At 39.4% G+C, this 18,304-nt stretch overlaps 3 protein-coding genes across 4 annotated transcripts; 1 reads left to right on the top strand and 2 right to left on the bottom strand.

The window, feature by feature from the left end:
• Positions 1 to 371: 371 nt before the first annotated feature.
• LOC138941048 (uncharacterized) lies at positions 372 to 2,926 on the bottom strand. Its single transcript, XM_070310346.1, has 3 exons — positions 2,774 to 2,926; positions 1,671 to 1,934; positions 372 to 1,207 (listed from the first exon to the last, which is right to left on the bottom strand). The coding sequence occupies exons 1-3, from the start codon at positions 2,924 to 2,926 to the stop codon at positions 965 to 967; spliced, it is 660 nt and encodes a 219-aa protein (XP_070166447.1). The 3' UTR covers positions 372 to 964.
• Positions 2,927 to 3,738: 812 nt separating this feature from the next.
• Positions 3,739 to 5,253, bottom strand: Med6 (mediator complex subunit 6). The gene is made up of 5 exons (XM_070310345.1): positions 5,002 to 5,253; positions 4,662 to 4,821; positions 4,399 to 4,573; positions 3,994 to 4,240; positions 3,739 to 3,903 (listed from the first exon to the last, which is right to left on the bottom strand). The coding sequence occupies exons 1-5, from the start codon at positions 5,030 to 5,032 to the stop codon at positions 3,824 to 3,826; spliced, it is 693 nt and encodes a 230-aa protein (XP_070166446.1). The 5' UTR covers positions 5,033 to 5,253; the 3' UTR covers positions 3,739 to 3,823.
• Positions 5,254 to 5,687: 434 nt separating this feature from the next.
• On the top strand, positions 5,688 to 18,283 carry Lrrk (Leucine-rich repeat kinase). Of its 2 annotated transcripts, none has more exons than XM_070310794.1 (4): positions 5,688 to 6,073; positions 7,818 to 7,980; positions 8,070 to 8,151; positions 8,566 to 18,283. In XM_070310794.1, the coding sequence occupies exon 4, from the start codon at positions 8,575 to 8,577 to the stop codon at positions 16,042 to 16,044; it is 7,470 nt and encodes a 2,489-aa protein (XP_070166895.1). In that variant the 5' UTR covers positions 5,688 to 6,073; positions 7,818 to 7,980; positions 8,070 to 8,151; positions 8,566 to 8,574; the 3' UTR covers positions 16,045 to 18,283. The 2 variants fall into 2 exon arrangements, with proteins under 2 accessions (XP_070166895.1, XP_070166894.1); XM_070310793.1 differs by having other exon boundaries at positions 7,779 to 7,980.
• Positions 18,284 to 18,304: the final 21 nt, after the last annotated feature.

Here is an 18,304-nt window from a genome sequence, read left to right as displayed (position 1 = left end):
AGAAATTAAAGGTGTCCTTGACTTGACCTTAACGATGCCATCCAAGGTCAAACCAATGACACCATCTTATGTTCCCCTCAAAAACATACAATTTTTGTTCAAAACGTTTTTCTCTAAAATGCTTAGTTTTTGAAAGAAAAGGCGTATACGGGTAGTCTAGGACATCCTGTATATATATATATATATATATATATATATATATATATATATATATATATATATATTGCTTTAATTCCTCTCTCCTTACATTACTAAACCAATTTTGTATATTTAAAACAAAAATATTTATTATATTTTTATATAACAAAATCATTTATATAATTTATATGTTATATTTTTGTTTTCTAGATTTTTAATTCTAGCTCATTAACGTCTCTTAATTTGTTATCTTAATAAATGATATATATTTTTATATATTATTATGTATGTGTGTGTGTGTGTGTGACGTGTCCCAAATATATTTTTTATCGCTTCAAAAATAATTTCTATTAGAACTTGTTATAATAAAATATCTAGATTCAATCTATTTTTTAATTTAATAAACTGGATTAGAGCCGATCTTCTCTTAGGCCAGATCCATATAAAAACAAACATATATATGAGCTTTCGAAAATAAATTTATTTTTAATTAAAAAAATTTCTCAAATAAATAAATTATCTTATAGCTAATTTAGCTCTCTTTTTATGAAAAGAAACAAATATAATTGAAAATCTTTTATCGACAAAAAATATATTTATTCAATATTTTATAAAGCAATATTTATATACGCACATATACGTGTGTATACATATATCATATCGAATATATTTGATACTTTGTTCTGCGTCTCTAAAAGAGAAACGGCATTAAAAGTCTCAGTTTACACTGGATGTAACCTGGTAAAAGTATGATATGAATAAAATGATATAACAAAATTGGAGCTCTCATCGTCATTTCTAGAGGAACGGTTGATATGTGTGTGACTTAAAATAACGAGCGTTTAGCGTGCTTGTATCTAAGAGTCGACGCGAAGCAGGTACGACCGCTTCCACAAGCAGTCGCACCCAGGAAGACACCGTACACCAGAGCGGACCAGACTATCATGCCCACCGCAGCAGCCAACAGAATCAGATATGCTCGATGACGAAAGCGATCTAGGATCCGCAGCATCCACTTGCGGTCCACCACCCCACCCCCAGGAGACGCCGCACGATGCAGAGATGTTGTCTAAAAAGATACGCGATTATCAGTGAGAATATCCGGTTATAAGCTAATCATTTAATTATTTAAGAAAGAGATAACTTGTATCTCTATGCATATAAACTAGTTACTTTTCAATTATATATAATTTTATAATATATTATAATTACAATATAATTATAATTACAATAATAATTTTTTATAATTATAATAAAATAATATTATTATATGTATATTATATTATAATAATTTTTTTATGTATAAAAAATAAAACTTGACTTGACTGATTAAATCGATTAAAAATTTTGATAATTTTGATGTAATAATTTTTTATAACTATATATATGATATTATAATGAAACGCTATTATTATTATAATGTATTAATTTTTTTTTTTATATCGCATAAAAAGGAAACTGATTAGATTAATTAAATCAATTAATAGAGGGAAAACGATCATCTCAAACGGCAGTGATCCAGTTTTATCTACCTCTGCTGCGTTTATCGTTCCGACAGCTCGCTTTGCATTCGTAACTGCTTCATGCGCTTCATACACTTCGTCGTATTCTTCGTCATGCGGCTGTGATATTTTATCTTCTACCTCGTATATGTCATCATTATACGCCTCGTGTATTTCGCCGTAGAATTCGCGAACTTTATCATGGGATGCTTCGCTCGTGTTAATAGGCATTTCGCTATGCGTCTCCTCGCATCCTTCATCGCGCACTTTGCCAGTAGTCAGGTAGCGTTCGTGCTGCGCATGATAATTTTCTTATTTGTACAAAATTATTGTTAACCGCGATTAAAAAAAAAAAAAAAAAAATGAGGGAAATTGGAGAATTTGATGCATAGAAGATTACAATTCTTTTTAAATATTTTTCTATCGTCAAAATGAGGTTTCATTTGTCAATCTTGATAAAATAAAGTATTTCTCCAGGTAAAAGACGAGATTACACAAATACACAAATTGTTAATAAAAGATATTGCAAATCTTTTTATAGTAAATTAAAACAAATACATAGAAAGAAGCGAAAGCAATCGAAAGACTAATAACGAAGCGAATATCCGTCATTTTCTTATTACACGAGGAGAAAAATAATACTTTATCATAATTAATATAAGAATAATAAACTTCTACAATGTATATTTAAACAATTGTAAATATCATGCATCACGATAAAAAGCGTTTTCAACATTTCTTTCTCCGTCGTTATAAAAAGAATTGTATTTTTATATACTCTTGTGAAGCGCATCAAAAAAATATCCTTCTACTATTCTATCTCTTTCTCATATAATGCAATATATATATATAATTTCTTCGGATGCACTTTCTCTCTTTTCTAAGTAAAACACTGCAAATTGCGAGGCGCTTCGAATTATCGAACGCAAAAGTAAAATCAACATGCTTTCGCAAACGTCTCGCTCTGCAGGGTGTACCTTAAAACAGAGAGAGAGAGAGAGAGAGAGAGAGAGAGAGAGAGAGAGAGAGAGAGAACGACGTTCTCCAAACAGTGCGAAGGATGATTTTAACGTTGCTGGGCGTTCGAAGAGGATCGATAGCGTCCAATTACGGAAATGCTCAGAGATCCGTACCTGCATGTTCTGCAGTTTACTTATTTGCTGACGGACCAGGCGAACCACCTTGCATTTCGCATGTTGACAGTTGGCCAGGAAGACCGCGAGATTCGTCTGCTCGTCCTGGTCCAGATACCGGCAACCGGCGCACGTGCGCGCATCGCATATCATTTCCCACGGCGTATAAAATAATTTCTCGCGATATGCGCGAAGAGCGATTTAAAGAGATCATTTTTTTTTTCTCCGATAAAAAAAGCCGCCGACGCGGCTGAAGGTACGAACAAATCGTCGTATAAATGTAAATTGAGCGACGCGATCGTCGTCTTTTATATCGGAAGTTCATTATCTTCATTCCTTCAATCTGTTCTTCTTCTTCTTCTTATTGTAGCATTTTATTTATGCTGTCTTCTGCATCTAAAACGAAGTAAGCGCGCGTGATACAAAAATGTATATACATAAATTTAACATAATTCACACACAGTCGAGACTCTAATTTCCATTCTGCCAGATTGTGATTTAAATTTAAAAATACAGCTATTTCTTAGCGTCACGTATACCGTCTCCGAAGATCATAAATCTAGCAGTAATCGAGAATACAACACGCTTATGCATCGAATCCAAGCGCCAATATGCGTAATAATTTCAAGTTACATCATCGATCAATTAATTTCACCTGTAATAGAATATTTGCAAGATAAAGTCGGATGTTTTCTCGGCAGACTGTGATCTAACAAATTGTTATTATTAGATTGTGCTAAATTTCCAACAAACAGTAAATTATATGTCAAATGTAAAGAGATAAGATTACCGATGCGTAAAAATCTTTAGTTCGATACATTTGCATCCCAAATTAAAGTGCAAATCTAAAGTGCGAATATTAAAAATAGTCTCTTTCTATTAAACATAGTTATTAATTATTTCCAATTAAGACATGATAAATATAAAATTATATGTTCTGAAGATAAATATATTGTTTCCTTAAAGAATATATATCCAATAAAATATTCATTAGTATCTTACAAATCAGCAAAATTTTATACAAATTTATCTTAAATTTATCTTTATTTATTAAGAAACTCTAGGTTTCTTTTCTGGTGGTGGTTTCATATCTTTTTTCTCGGTCTTCACTTCCTGTTTAATCTCTGTAGCTGAAAGAATCAAAATCAATAATATTAAATAAAGTATTAAAATATATATAATGAAAAATAAGATAAATGAATATAAAATATGTTACATACAAACTTCCGTTGCTTGGTGCACTGGTTTTGGCACTGGTAAGGGAAATTTACGAGTGAGCTCCGTAAGTAACATATCCACTCTCTGCCGTTGAAACAACGAGCTGGGTTCTTCTCGTACCGGCGTTTCTTTCTTCGCGGCTAAAGCTTTGCCATTCTTGAAATCCCAAAAGTAGCCTTTACTAGGATGATATCGCGAGCAGGAGCTAGCTTCTTCGAAGGCGGATTGCAGATGATGAACTGTGGATAACTGCACAAATGATACATATATATTTCTTACATATAAAAATTTACAAATATTACACATTACACAAAAATATAAAAATATACATGTAAAATATTCGTCAAATGTATATTAATGTAACACAAAATTTCAAAATATATACATTAAAATATTTTGTCACTCACCAGTCTAGAACTCACAACAGATCCTAAATCTGGAGCCTGATACACAACACCAGCTATAATGTAATAATCAGCGACTGGTGAAGCTACAGTTGGCGAATGTCTGTGTTGTTTCCTAATCACATACAGAATTGGCTCCTGCACATGCAGAAGAATATATTCCAAACCAGTCATATTGCTAAGAATAGAACAACAATAGAATGACTAAATATATTCACAAAAATGATATATATTCATATTTAATAGAAAGATCAACTGAGACTCACGTCAATTGATCAGGACTCAGACGTTGCATCTTTACTATCTCATTATTGCAAGTTCTGTCGTAAAATGGGTTGCTTCTTTCGGAAAAATAATCCATGATGTTGCTTGGGTTAAGAACAGGAATCCAAGCACTGTCATGCCAAGATAGGCCTAAAGGATTTTCTGAAAGAAAGAAACTCAAGATAAACATTATAATTATATTAAGGATTGGATGAGTATACAGGATATTCACACCTTTTTTTTTCCCACCAATGAAACAATTATTTCGCATATTTATATCAAAAATGTTGAATATTAGTTATATTCTCTTGACAACACAGAGAGACATTAATTAATCCTTACCTTGTACTGGAGTTTTTCCAGGCATCATCATATCACTAACCAACAAACTTGTGTTACAAGAACAATCAAGAATACACCTCGTCTGTTTATGTCACGTATCAAGTATATCTTTTGCTTCTTCTTTTATGAATTTTTGTCCGCTATCAAACACAATATATCACGACGTAATCTTCCTTTTCTTTTTCCGATTTCTGTTTTCTAACAGGAAAAAAATAATCGAACATATGTATTTGACAGTAGCGCATCTTTCCCCCTCTCTCTCTTTCTATCGGCTATAAACTATAAATTTTATAGTTAGAGCCTTTCATGACAAGAACTGAAACTAGCTGCCTAAAGCCCGTATCGGACTACATATTGAAAATTGAAATTTGACCAATCAGGATAAAAGGAACTAAAATTTCCTTCTCCTGATTGGTCAAATTTCAATCTTGAATCTACAATCTCAATCTTTAATGCATAATATGATACAGGCTTTAGGACAGGAGAAACAAGAAAGGTTCATTAGCCTAGGGTAATCTAGCACGATTGACCAATCAAAGGGTCTCATTTTCAACTGGCCATATTGAATATTAGTTCACTCATGTATATTCGCCCAGATGGCGCTTAAAATACTATTCCAAAGCGAAATATAGTTAACTATCTATTTTCTTATATCATCTATGCATATAGCGCAGTGACTGGAGTTGTCAAACGGTTCTATTTGCTATCCGGTTTCGTGACTTTTCGTAGTCCGCTCTGTCATCTGTCAGTAATGCCGCGTGAGATCGCGCGGCAATGATGTTTCGTCTTTGTACTTGACAGCGAGTGTCATCTGAAACTATTAATCACGATGTGTGCCCGAGACTCCACGTTTCTGACAACACGCGCGAAAAGTATTGCTCGAGTGATTCTTCGGCGTCGACGATGATTCTACCGAGATAGAAAGAAAGAGAGAGATCCACGATGAGTCCGCAACCTCCGGAAAGTTCGTCTTAAACTAATTGATAATTTTGATATATTGGAGGGATGTAGATTTTATGGTTTCTCTTCGAAGAGAGATTTTCTGCGGTGTCATGTTAAAAGGGGACACAAGGTATACATAACATGCAGCTTACTTAAAAATAAATCGTAGATTTTTAATAAACGAGATTCAACGATCGTATTTTCGCGCTCCGAAAATTTGCGTGAAAAAAATTTTGATCTAAAAAGATATATATGCTCAATAAAAAACAAGAAATTTATATATTCGACGCGTAAGATATTCCTCATTCATTATTTAATCGCGACGCCTTACATTTTTTTCTCGACACGCACGAACAATTAAACATGGAGGTTAAAATACTGTGTCGGGACAGCTTTCTTATACACCTATACACGAAGCGTGCGTGCACGCCTATATATATATATATATATATATATATATATTTACGCGTGCGCGTGAAATAAATAAATAGCAGACTGATTTGAAAACGATCACGATTAGAAATTGCGCAAACGATCATTTTGCTTTCTTTATCTTTACATATATTCGAAATGAATGAACGACTGAAGAAAAGAGATTTCGAAATCGAATGAAAAATAAACCATGACTTTTTCCAGACAGCACAAGGATGTCCTTAGGACGTCCAAAGGGCATCCAGGACATATATGTAGGACATCCTCAGGATATCCCATTGTAATCCTCAGATTTCCTCTGGATGTCCTGAGGAAGAGTAAATGATAGCCGTATATTGACCTCTGGAGAATCCAGGGAGATCCTGTGGAACATCCTAAGGATTTTTATAGGATATGTTAGGGATATTTTTCATATGTTTCAAGGAGCAAATTTTAAAATTTAAATATAAATTAAAATTATGTTTTGTTATTTACTGCCAATATTAAAAATCTAATATTAAAAATAGTTCACCGTTCTTTAATATTTGAGGCTTCCGTGCTGTACATGAATATTTTAGGTTTGGCTCCTGGGTTTGAGTTGTGTAATATTTTCTAAACAATCCAATATCTGAATTCTCTATGTTGGGATTGCATCAGAAATTGAACTGATAGAAAATAATTACATTTGTAATTTCCTGTCAGTTGCTCTTTGCAAGTTTTATATAATTCTCATGACCAAATCTCAAATACGAGTTCGCGTGTCGCATAGCGGTAAACAAACGAACTAGCGGTTGAATACTATTGTTTGTAAAGTTTTTGGAATGTTGCGAACAGTAACATTTTTCATGAAATATTAAATAAATAATAATTTTGGATATATGAAAATGTGCGCATCAAATTCAATTATTAATATTAAACGAAATTAATGTTAACAATTAATTGCACATGTATATGTCCTCTGGAAATCCAAAAGACATCCAATATAATAGACAAGGCAGATATATCCTACAGACATCCAGGGGTTATCCAGTGGACATTTATAGGACATTAATATTTATTATAATACTTAAGATTTCTAAATTATATTAAATAGCCCACACAACTAAAAATAATTATGTATGCATATTAAATTTTTATAAATATATTTATAATAGTATCTTAAAACATCCTACAAATATCCTGAACCGTCCTGGACATATTCAGGATGATCCTGAGGATGTTTTGTGCTGTCTGGGTTCTTTTCATCAGGGATAGATTTTGTGTCATTCATTAAAAGTTTATGAATTTGATCGTTAAACCGATAATATATATATGATACCATTTACTTTTTTCTATTTAATGAAATAGAAAGGGATCGTATATAAAAAATTAGTTTTGTGTGAAAAATGAATTTTACTTATGACTTATAATTTTTTTTTATGTAGATTAAAAAATATATATATTTTATATTATCACGTGCTGAGAATGCAAGATTAGAGCGATTCAAGCGAGTCAAATGAATCGAGATCTTGTTCAAATTACACACAGCTATAAATCTTATGGAGTCTCCTTGAGAATTCGAATTTAAAATCTCGTACGAAAGGGGAAGCCTGATTAAGGCGCACTAATTCGCAGCATGTTGTCAAGGTAAATGTAATAATAGTAAAGAATATTTGCGTAAATATGTTGACAATGACGGTGTACATGCATTACAATGCGCATTTGATGCATTGCAGAAGACATTCCGGAGGAGGCAATGAGATTAGAAGAAATAATACTGACATTGGCAATTATATAACGAGGTCATAAACAAGACTTGTAAGTATTATATATATATATATATATATATATATATGTGTGTGTGTGTGTGTGTGTGTGTGTGTGTGTGTGTGTGTGTGTGTGTGGTATGTGTACGCGCGCGCGCGCGTTTTTGACATTTTATGTAAAGTTGAAAATGAAATGAATTGATCAACATATATATATATATATATATATATATATATATATTTAAAAAAAAAGATTGCATTGAAAAAAGTATGCAATTGCATGTATGCAGTATTGCATTTATATAAAAGCAAAATCATTAATCAATCCTACTTATTATTCTGTGAAAAATATAGAGGCATATATTATAATATAAAACAGTAAATATTTTTAAATATTTCATATTTTACCAGTTTTTTTGTTTGATATATATATATATATATATATATATATATATATACCTCATAGATCTTTGTGATGGAGGATTACACGCCAATCGACGAGGACTTTCCGGGCCGACTGTTACACCAGGCCGCGCTCTGGGACAATGCCGAGTTGCTGGAGGATCTCTTGCGTGGCGAGCACGCGCAGTACATTAACAGCAAGGACTCGTGGGGTAGAACGCCGCTGCACGCGGCCGCGATCACGGAAAATTCCCGCTGTCTGGACGTCCTACTGACTGCTGGAGCTGATCCAAACGTCGTTTGCGGACCCCGCGGTCATCATCGGACGCCGCTGCACGTGTGCGCGGAGCACGGTCACGCCGGTAATGTGGAGAGGCTGCTGAGTTTCAACGCGGATCTTATGATCCGCGATGACGATGGTTTGCAGCCGCTCGACATCGCCGAGAAAGGCAAACACGATTCTTGTATTCATTTTCTAAAAGCGGCGGCTGAGCAATATGAACTGGCGAAACAAGCGACCCACGCCACCTTACGCGCAGCTTGTATCCAAGGTGACACCGTGGCCGCCCGGAGCATCATTCAAGGCTTGTCGACCGACCTAGAATGCGTGGTGAATATGACGCCGAACGGCGCCAACACGCTGCTCTTCATCGCCTGCGAGAGCGGCCATAAGGACATTGTTCGGCTGCTATTGGATCACGGCGTCGATTGCAGGATTCATCCGGTTACTAAATACTGTCCGCTCTACATAGCGTGTTATCACGGCAAGGTGGAAATCGTCGACTTACTGCTCCGGCATTTTCCCAAGCAGGTGCAACAGCTTACCGTAGAGCGTTGGTTGCCGATACATGCGGCTACGATAAACGGTCATCATTCAGTAACCGACGCGTTGCTTAAATTTGAATATCCACAACATGTGTATCAGCACTATAGAGACCCATCTGGCGAGTTCGAATACGATCTGCCGTTTGATATTAATGCGCAAGATGTCACTGGCCAACATGCGCTCTATATAGCCAGCATGCTGGGCAATGTCAGATGCGTCGAATTACTTTTGGGTTATCGAGTGAAGGCGAGAACAACCAAGGAGGAGGATGGCGTGAGTGGCGCGCAGCAGCTCCCGGTATCGAAACGCAAAATCTCCAGCGGTATCCAGAGACTGATGTCATCCTTGAATTTTCGTAGCAAAACGCCCACGGACAAAAGGGATGATAAAATGATATACCCGGTGAACCTGGATCTTTATTGCAACAACGGCAGCGAAACGGCGTTGCACGCGGCCATTAGAGGTCGACATACCGAAGTGGTGAACGCTCTTCTTCAAGCTGGTGCCAATCTAGAATTACCTGTTAAAGTCTTGTATGATCAGAATGATCCCGAGGGCAATTACTCGAGCGTACTGACGATAGCATGTCAGAATCGCGACGTAAAGATCGTGGATCTGCTGTTGAAGCATGGTGCTGTCGACAACGAGTGCAAAGCGCTGAAGATCGCCGCGCAAAATCGCGACGAGACATTGACCGCAAAGTTACTGTCGATTAAAGCGCATCCGGATTCCGAATACAAAATCAACAAGAAAGCGATGACCGAGTGCACACAAAGCTCACATTTCTCCGCCTTGTCGTCTTTCGGCCATGTCACCTATTCTGCGCTGTTCCCGAAAACGCCTACCATGATCAATTGGCATAATCAACAGTGTCGTCTCTCGCAGATCCGGTTGCAATGGCTGATTGACGCGGTGCTGCACGTCAACAAAAAGTTGAGCCCAAAGAACAACGATCTGGTGCTGTATGCCATTACGCGAGTCGATATCTCCCACAATTCCATAACTTCCGTACCGTCTGCCATGTTCTATCTCCAAAGTTTACATTATCTCAATATGGCACAGAACAAGATCGACACTCTCACGGCTGACTCGAAAAACCCGAAGGACAAGCTATGTCCGGTTCTGGAGGAGATGTATCTCCAGGACAATCGATTGGAGCAACTACCCGAATTCATTATGAGCCTTCCAGCTCTCGAAATCATAGACGTCTCCAACAACAAGTTACAGTGTCTGCCACAGAATCTGTGGCGCGCGCCTAAACTCAAGGAACTGAACGCGTCGTTTAATCTATTACGCGATCTACCCAGTCAAGTATCGCAGAATATCCTAAGAAAGTCGCAGCGCAGTTGTGACGAGACGCAGCAGACATGCACCGACTTTCGTGGATCGGCCATTGTGCCGCGGATAGAGTCCATGGAATTCGATTCCTTCGCGAAGATCGCAAACGCGCAGGTGATCGAGATGGAACGACCGCATGTGTGGACCAATTCGGTTCAAGTATCAGAAAGAATGAGCGATGACACGGAGAATGGCAACAAGTCAGTGCTGGCGTCATTAAATCTGGCGCACAATCTCTTCAACAGTATTCCCGTAGCGTTACCGTGTCTGGCTGTGAGCCTAGTGCGATTGAACATGGCATACAACTCTCTGCGATCGATGAGCCACATCACCTCATATCCAGCGAGCCTGAAACAGCTAGATTTATCGAATAATCAGATTACGAGATGGCCGAGCTTGCCACAGGTTGACAGTTCCGACAGCATGGAACAAGCAAATACAGCCTGCTATTGTCCAGCCGTTAATACGCAATCGCCCAGCATCGTACCCGGCAATCGGCAGACACCTACATCGATGCGCGACATTGTGCTGCAGTCGGTGTGTGCGCATAGACGTCACCTACGGCTGGAGAATATGCGCACACTGATTCTGGCGAACAATCTATTGAACCGCATCCAGTTAACGTCGTGCGACGACGGCGAGATGCCAAGTCTGGAAGAAGAGCGAAGCGACTCCGACAAGGATTCGAAAGGAATCGGACATTCCAGCTCCAAATCGTATCTACTCTTTCCCAACGTTAGTATGCTGGACGTTAGTAACAATCAATTGCGCGAAATACCACACAACATTTACGAGCTTAATAATCTATCGGTATTAAATATCAGTGGCAACAACGAAATCGTCGAGCTACCGCCGCAGATGGGTTTACTGGGACGTTTATGGAATCTGAATACGCAGGGTTGCCGGTTGCAGGAGCCGCTCAAGTCGATGATCGAGTCAAAAAAGTACAAAACGATGGATGTAATCGGTTATCTGAAGTCGATCCTGGAAGACGCCAAGGCATATGCACGCATGAAACTGATGATTGTTGGTATTCAAGGAATCGGTAAGACAAGTCTGCTCGAACAGTTGCGGCAGGAAGGTGAAGTGCCAAACAAGAAGAAGGCTTCCGAGCATTGGGCCAAACGAATGGGTAACAAAAACATTAACGCAAAGACTGCCAAGGGCACAACCATCTCGACGGTGGGTGTGGATATCGGCGATTGGATCTATGAGAAGAAGGTGCGTGGACAATCATCTCACGGGCCGGTCTATTTCAGGACCTGGGATTTTGGCGGTCAACGCGAGTACTACGCAACGCATCAGTATTTTCTATCAAAGCGCAGTCTATATCTAGTCGTGTGGCGGATCACAGACGGTTTCAAAGGCGTATCCGAAATCTTTCAGTGGCTAGTGAACATTCAAAGTAGAGCGCCTAACTCACCGGTCATTATCATCGGCACCCACTATGACATTTTCTACGAGCACAGCGAAGGTCTGCAGCAATATATTCGCGACAAATTTATCAATGTAGTCGATGCCGAGAAATGTGGCTTGCCCAAGGTCATGGAAACGATTGAAGTGAGTTGTAAAACGCGCCACAACATCAAGATGTTGTGCAATCTCATCTACGACGTTGTCTTCAGCCTGAGATCGCCCGGTAGCAAAGAGTTGCTGCTAGAACAGAAGGTTCCGGCTAGTTATCTAGCACTAGAGGACGTAGTAATCCAACTGGCGCACGACAGGAAGTTGTCCGGCCTAGATCCAGTGTTAAAAGCCGACCAGTTTTACGCGGCAGTTAACAACGAACTTCAAAAACTACACAGATCATTTAGAGACCCTGCCGAGTTGCATCAGGCGACATTGTTTCTCCACGAGAACGGTATAATCTTGCATTACGATGATGCTACGTTGAAAGATCTTTATTTTTTAGATCCGCAATGGCTCTGCGACATGCTGGCCCACGTAGTAACTATACGAGAGATTAATCCATTCGCCAGATCTGGTATAATGAAGTTGGACGATATCCAGCACGTCTTTAAATCCTCCACAATATCATCGATCGACACACAGGGCTATATTGTCAGCCTGCTCAATAAATTCGAGGTTGCACTGACATGGGATTGCCGTACATTGTTGATACCGTCTCTTCTACCGACTGAAGAGGATATTTTGCGCAATAATCAAATCATCAAAGTGCCGGTGAAGACGCGTGGTTGGCACGTACGCGCCAAGAAGATTACGTCGCCTATATTGACATGTCTGGGCGCGCCATCCAGCGACAAGAGCAACGCTGAGTGCGTGCTTACGTCGAGATCACAGCCCGACTGTTCCGTCACCAGACTGTTACTCATGTCATACTTTCCCAGCGGCTTCTGGTCCCGATTGATTACTCGAATTCTCGCCGACGATGCTATTGTCGAGATCGTCATGTCATTTCTGGCGCCGTTCAAGGACTTTGTCGACGATAACATCTTTGCTAGTCTACTAGACTTGCAGGCCGAGTGGGTGCTTTGGCAGACAGGAATCGAGCTGCGATACTCGGGTATTGCATTGTTGCGTTTGAAAGAGGTCTGTTATAACCTAAAGAATTCACCGTATGATTACAGGCAGTTCAAATTTAAGCTTAAGCAAGATGGTATTTGGTGCACGGTGGATCTGCGAAATTCCGCCATCCTCGAAATCTGGTTTCCAGTGGATACTCTAGTAATTAAACAACCCATCATGTCCGATTCCGTAGATGAGGAACCAATGGGCTATCAGGCAATTGTAGTAGAGCCACGACTGGAGAGTGTGCCGCAACTGATGGCATTAATTGTAGACCACATCGACATACTCCTCGAAGATTGGTATCCTACGCTAGGCACGCGCTTCGTTCATACGTCGGAAGGCAAATTGCTGGTCACCAGACTTATACCGTGTCCGCGCTGTTTGCTCGATAACACTGAGAGCAGCGACATCGAATCGAACGACGGTGACGGTCGGTTAATCGAGGACATTCAAAAATATTGCACCATAAATCGTAGTGAAAGGCAAAGCCAAGACAGCTACAAATCCGACGGCGACAGCGGCGTCGGCTACGATAGTTTGACATCCAGCAGAATGCCGTCGCTCGAGGGACACCCGGACGTGTCGAGGCAGCAGACTCCCTCTTCGCATCTCGAAGGTATCCTTGCATACTCTTGGATGGTGGAGGAATGCATATTGGCAGCGTACAGTAACAAATCTATCAGCTGTCCGAGACATTCGGAAATCCCACTGTCGCACATCGCTCCAGATATCATTTTTATGGATCTGGGCGTTAAACATCTTATCAAATCGGAGGAATTAAAACGAGGCAAACTACTCGGTCGCGGCGCCTTCGGTTTTGTCTTTCGTGGCAACTGCCGGTTACCAGGCACACACGTTCGCGCCGACGTGGCTATTAAGATGCTACAACCGGTCTCGCCGGGTCCGAATTCGACGCAGTCAGCGATACTCGCGTATAAAGCATCGCAGAGCAAATGGGACCGCGACCCATTGCAATACGCTTGCAAGGCCTATTGCATGGCCCGTCAGGAACTCAACATCTTACTGACACTCAGACACGCCAATATTGTGCCATTAATCGGCATAGTCGTCAGTCCATTGGCTCTGGTTCTGGATCTCGCTCCTCAGGGCGCGCTAGACGGCGTCCTGAAAAACTACCGTCGCTCCGGCGCTAAACTAGATCCCTATACGCTACAGGCGATAATCCTACAGGTCGCCAAAGCGGTGGAGTATCTGCATCAGCAACACGTCATTTATCGCGATCTAAAATCAGAGAACGTGCTAGTGTGGCAAATACCATTGCCCTTTCAGGAGAGTTTGGAACCGGTGCACGTCAAAGTTGCCGATTATGGGATTTCAAGATTGACGCTTCCCACGGGAGCAAAGGGTTTCGGAGGCACAGAGGGTTTTATGGCACCCGAGATCATCAGATACAACGGTGAGGAAGAGTATACGGAGAAGGTGGACTCGTTCTCATTCGGCATGTTTATCTACGAGTTGATTACGTTGCGCCAACCGTTCGAGGGTCATGAGGCGGTGAAGGAGTGCATCCTGGAGGGCGGTAGACCGCCGCTCATGTACCGCGAAACTCTCCATCCATGTTATGCACTCGACTTAATGGTGATATGTTGGGCGCAGAATCCAAAGGATCGACCGACAGCTAGTCAGATCGTTTCGATCGCTTCCGCGCCCGAATTCACGCACCTGATAGATGTCACCCTGCTGACGGAGCGCACGCAGGTAACGGCAGTCACCATGACGAATCGAGCCGGCAATAGCTTGAATAGCGACGCGGACAGTCTGAATGGTGATGAGATATGGTTTGGCCACAACAACGGCGAGGTGGATATGCTATTGGGCACCCAAAAGGGTTGGCTGCGCCACGTGCGTATCGAGACGCCGGTGATACCGTACGCCATGTACGGCGTGGACGGCTACATCTGGATCGGCGACAACGCCGGCCAGGTGCATGTCTACCTGTGCGGAAACTTTGGCTGTGTAGCTAGCTACAACCTCGAGGCAGATCACAGCAGAGAATCTAAAGTAGTCGGACTGATCCACTTAGAACAATTGAAACAGTTCGCTGTGGCACTGCACAGCGGTCGTATCTTCTTGTTGTCCAACTCATTCACGCAGATAAGAAAGACGGAGATCACCGGTGTCGGGACAGCAGAAGTGACACGTCATAGTGTTGATGTCAAAACTTACTCGCTGACGGCGGTTTGTCGAAAGAGACGCGTGGTGGAACTTTGGACTGGCCAGAGTTTCGGCCGGATATCCGTCTATACGCTGAAGGACGGCAATCTAATCGATACGGTACAGTTGTCTCATTCCACCGGGACCGCCAATGACGCCATCATGAAGAATCTTTTCGCCACGTATCTGACCGGCGCGACCGTTGAAAGCTTCGTCTTTTCGTACACATATCCAGGTTGCATAGTATACCAATGGGACGTGGACGGCCGACAGATTGTCAATAAGCTCGACATGTCCAAACTGGTCCCGTGCTCCGAGAGTCTTAAATCTATCTCTATCGAGGAGAATCTATCAACGGATAAGTGTCAGGTGACCGCGCTTGAGGCCAACTCCGATCAGCTGTACATCGGCACTACCTGGGGCTGCATCGTCGTCGCTGAGTGCGGCACTCTGCGACCCATCACCGTGTTCCGACCGTTCGAGGGCAAGGTTTGTCAGATTGTGTCCCTCAAATCCACCGACAAGAAGAAGGCACTGCTGGCAACCGTTGGCCAGGGCTATCGCAGTCTGATCGCACGATACACTGACTTCCCGTTGAAGAGTCTAGAGAATGAAGAACTCAGACATGGCATGTATACCTTGCTGTGGCGATCGGAAAATTGGTCGTCGGCTTGATTCTTCCGAAGATCTTAACATCCGCATTCTCGCTCGCGTTCAACGATGTCTGATTTCAAGTTTCGTTCATCTCGTATACGAAAACAACGCATAAAATGATGACAGATTGCATTTAACCCTGAATGTGCGGTGAGACGATGAAACAATCCAACTTTCTTCCAATAAATACCGGCAGAAAAAGGTTGTAAGCTTTGGTCGGTGCCAATGTAGACATTTCGGTATAATGAAATTTCGAAAAGCGATGAAGTTTATCAAACTTTCTTCTCTTTTCGACGAAGCATTTAGGTGGTGCGAAGTTTAACCGAGTTTCTCTGCGTTCAGGTGAATCTTATACGTCCAATATTATAATATCTAGTATATAACAGGCATTCGCGGTGCGAATAAGCGCGCTTGAGGAAGAAATCGTTTTTTATAAAATTTAAAAAGAATAATAATCTTGCAAGTTTCAACACTCGATTTTTTCGAAGCACGCTTATTGACGAACATCCTATGTATCGCGTTACAGGCTGTATGCTAATTCTTTAGTTCGTCCAAGTTGCAGGAATTATCGAATCAAGAGTGTAAGAAAGAGAGAGAGAGAGAGAAATAATCTTATTTTGTGTAAAACAAAATCGTAAAGATGTATAAGAGTTTAACGATAGTTTAAAGTACGTTTTCATTCATGCATAAGTATAATCAAACGTTACGATACGTAGTATTTAAATATTTATATAATGCTTTAAATAATGGACAGAATAGAAAAACGAGTCCGATATTAATGTAATTTATGTCGTCGCAATAAGACAATAGCGAAAAAAAAGAAACATTCTTCAGTATCGTATTTGATATTATCTGAGCTGTTTTGAGTATTTTGTAGCACTCAATCTTAATAATATTCATACATATACAAATATCGAGAGATTTTTATTTTACTGATGTAAGTTTCACAGTCTTGAATAGATAAAAATATAATATCAAAATCATACTCATATATTTCCTTGCAATTCAGTTGCATCACGTCCAAAATAATGTCTTTCGAGTCTTATCGCGAGATATGTAGATTTAAAAATCTAATTTTAAGATTATATTGTAGGACACGTTATATAAATATATTATAATACTAGATATGAGAGAGACTGTATATACACACACACACACACACACACACATACATTAGAAGCATTTTGCTTTATTGAATAATTAAATTTTCATCTATGTTTTAATTATAGAGAAATAATTAGTGTATCCCAAGCGCGTAATGAATGTGATACGAAATACTCAGCGAAAGAAAGAACGTAAAATATTGAAAGCTGTTACGTTATTTTTAATAACGATGCTCTCTAATTGTGTTTTTTTAATGACAAGTAGCTCTTCAGGAGATTTTCTAGAAATTTTGTCTTATTGGGAGCTATATACTCGCCTCTTAAGATTAAGCGTTCTTCAGAATAGCTCTTTTATTAGTATCATAATAAGAAAAGAAAGTGAACAATATAATTATACGATTTACATGTCGCGCGTATAATACATTTTTTTAAGATGGCATTTAAAAAGCTAGATGAATATTATTTCTAGAAAATGTGACGAGATCGGCGACCGAGTCTTTCTAATATTATATATAATATAGGACTTGCTCTCCATAATTTCCAAACCAGCACGTTCGATACATACATTGACACGTTAAATGCTGTAAGGGCTTACCGGTGATATCCCAATTAATGAAAATGCTTGTAATAAATAAAACAAAATACTCTCAAATTTTTGAACAACATTAATGTTATAATAATTATGTAAAGTAACATACAGCAAAACATGCAAAATTTAGTCGGTATTGAACGTATAATATATATATACATATATCTTTAATTTATACAGTGCGTGCGCACATTTTATACTTATTTTTTTAATTACTTGTACCTGCAGCGCATGAAGCGAACCATCGTGTGATATATATGCAGCTTGTATCCCCTTTTTCTAAGATGATAACTATTATGAAGAACTAGAAATTATATGTCTCATCCTATACAAGGATACTTTCTAGATTATTATTAAGTACACCTTGGAATACGGCAAGTGATTAATGATGTAAGATTTATAATTATTCACTAAGAGAAAATTCTATGATTGATCTCGACACATTAGAAATATCTTTGTAAATTCATGTTTACTCTTATCGTGAATATTATTATAATTATCATCTCATATTCAACAGCATAAGTTGTAACGTTACCGAAATCCATTGTTATTTAATGTATTGATTGTCACGAAATACAAACTATACTTG

The sequence above is a fragment of the Polyergus mexicanus genome, unplaced genomic scaffold, assembly GCF_030449975.1.
Source record: "Polyergus mexicanus isolate NDT 795.1 unplaced genomic scaffold, iyPolMexi1.0 SCAF_18, whole genome shotgun sequence".
Lineage (NCBI taxonomy): Eukaryota > Metazoa > Arthropoda > Insecta > Hymenoptera > Formicidae > Polyergus > Polyergus mexicanus.
Note: the sequence above shows the minus strand (reverse complement) of the source record. Positions and strands in the feature narration are given on the sequence as shown.

Bases quoted from the DNA above. Each gene is read 5' to 3' on its own strand.
- LOC138941048 (XM_070310346.1), bottom strand. From the start codon at position 2,926: ATGATATGCGATGCGCGCACGTGCGCCGGTTGCCGGTATCTGGACCAG. The intron at 1,935-2,773 runs GTACGGATCTCT...TATCATGCGCAG, and splicing joins GTAAACTGCAGAACATGCAG to CACGAACGCTACCTGACTAC. The intron at 1,208-1,670 runs GTAGATAAAACT...GTATCTTTTTAG, and splicing joins GAACGATAAACGCAGCAGAG to ACAACATCTCTGCATCGTGC.
- Med6 (XM_070310345.1), bottom strand. From the start codon at position 5,032: ATGATGATGCCTGGAAAAACTCCAGTACAAG. The intron at 4,574-4,661 runs GTGAGTCTCAGT...TTCTATTCTTAG, and splicing joins CTGAGTCCTGATCAATTGAC to CAATATGACTGGTTTGGAAT. The intron at 3,904-3,993 runs GTATGTAACATA...TGATTCTTTCAG, and splicing joins GCACCAAGCAACGGAAGTTT to CTACAGAGATTAAACAGGAA.
- Lrrk (XM_070310794.1), top strand. From the start codon at position 8,575: ATGGAGGATTACACGCCAATCGACGAGGACTTTCCGGGCCGACTGTTA.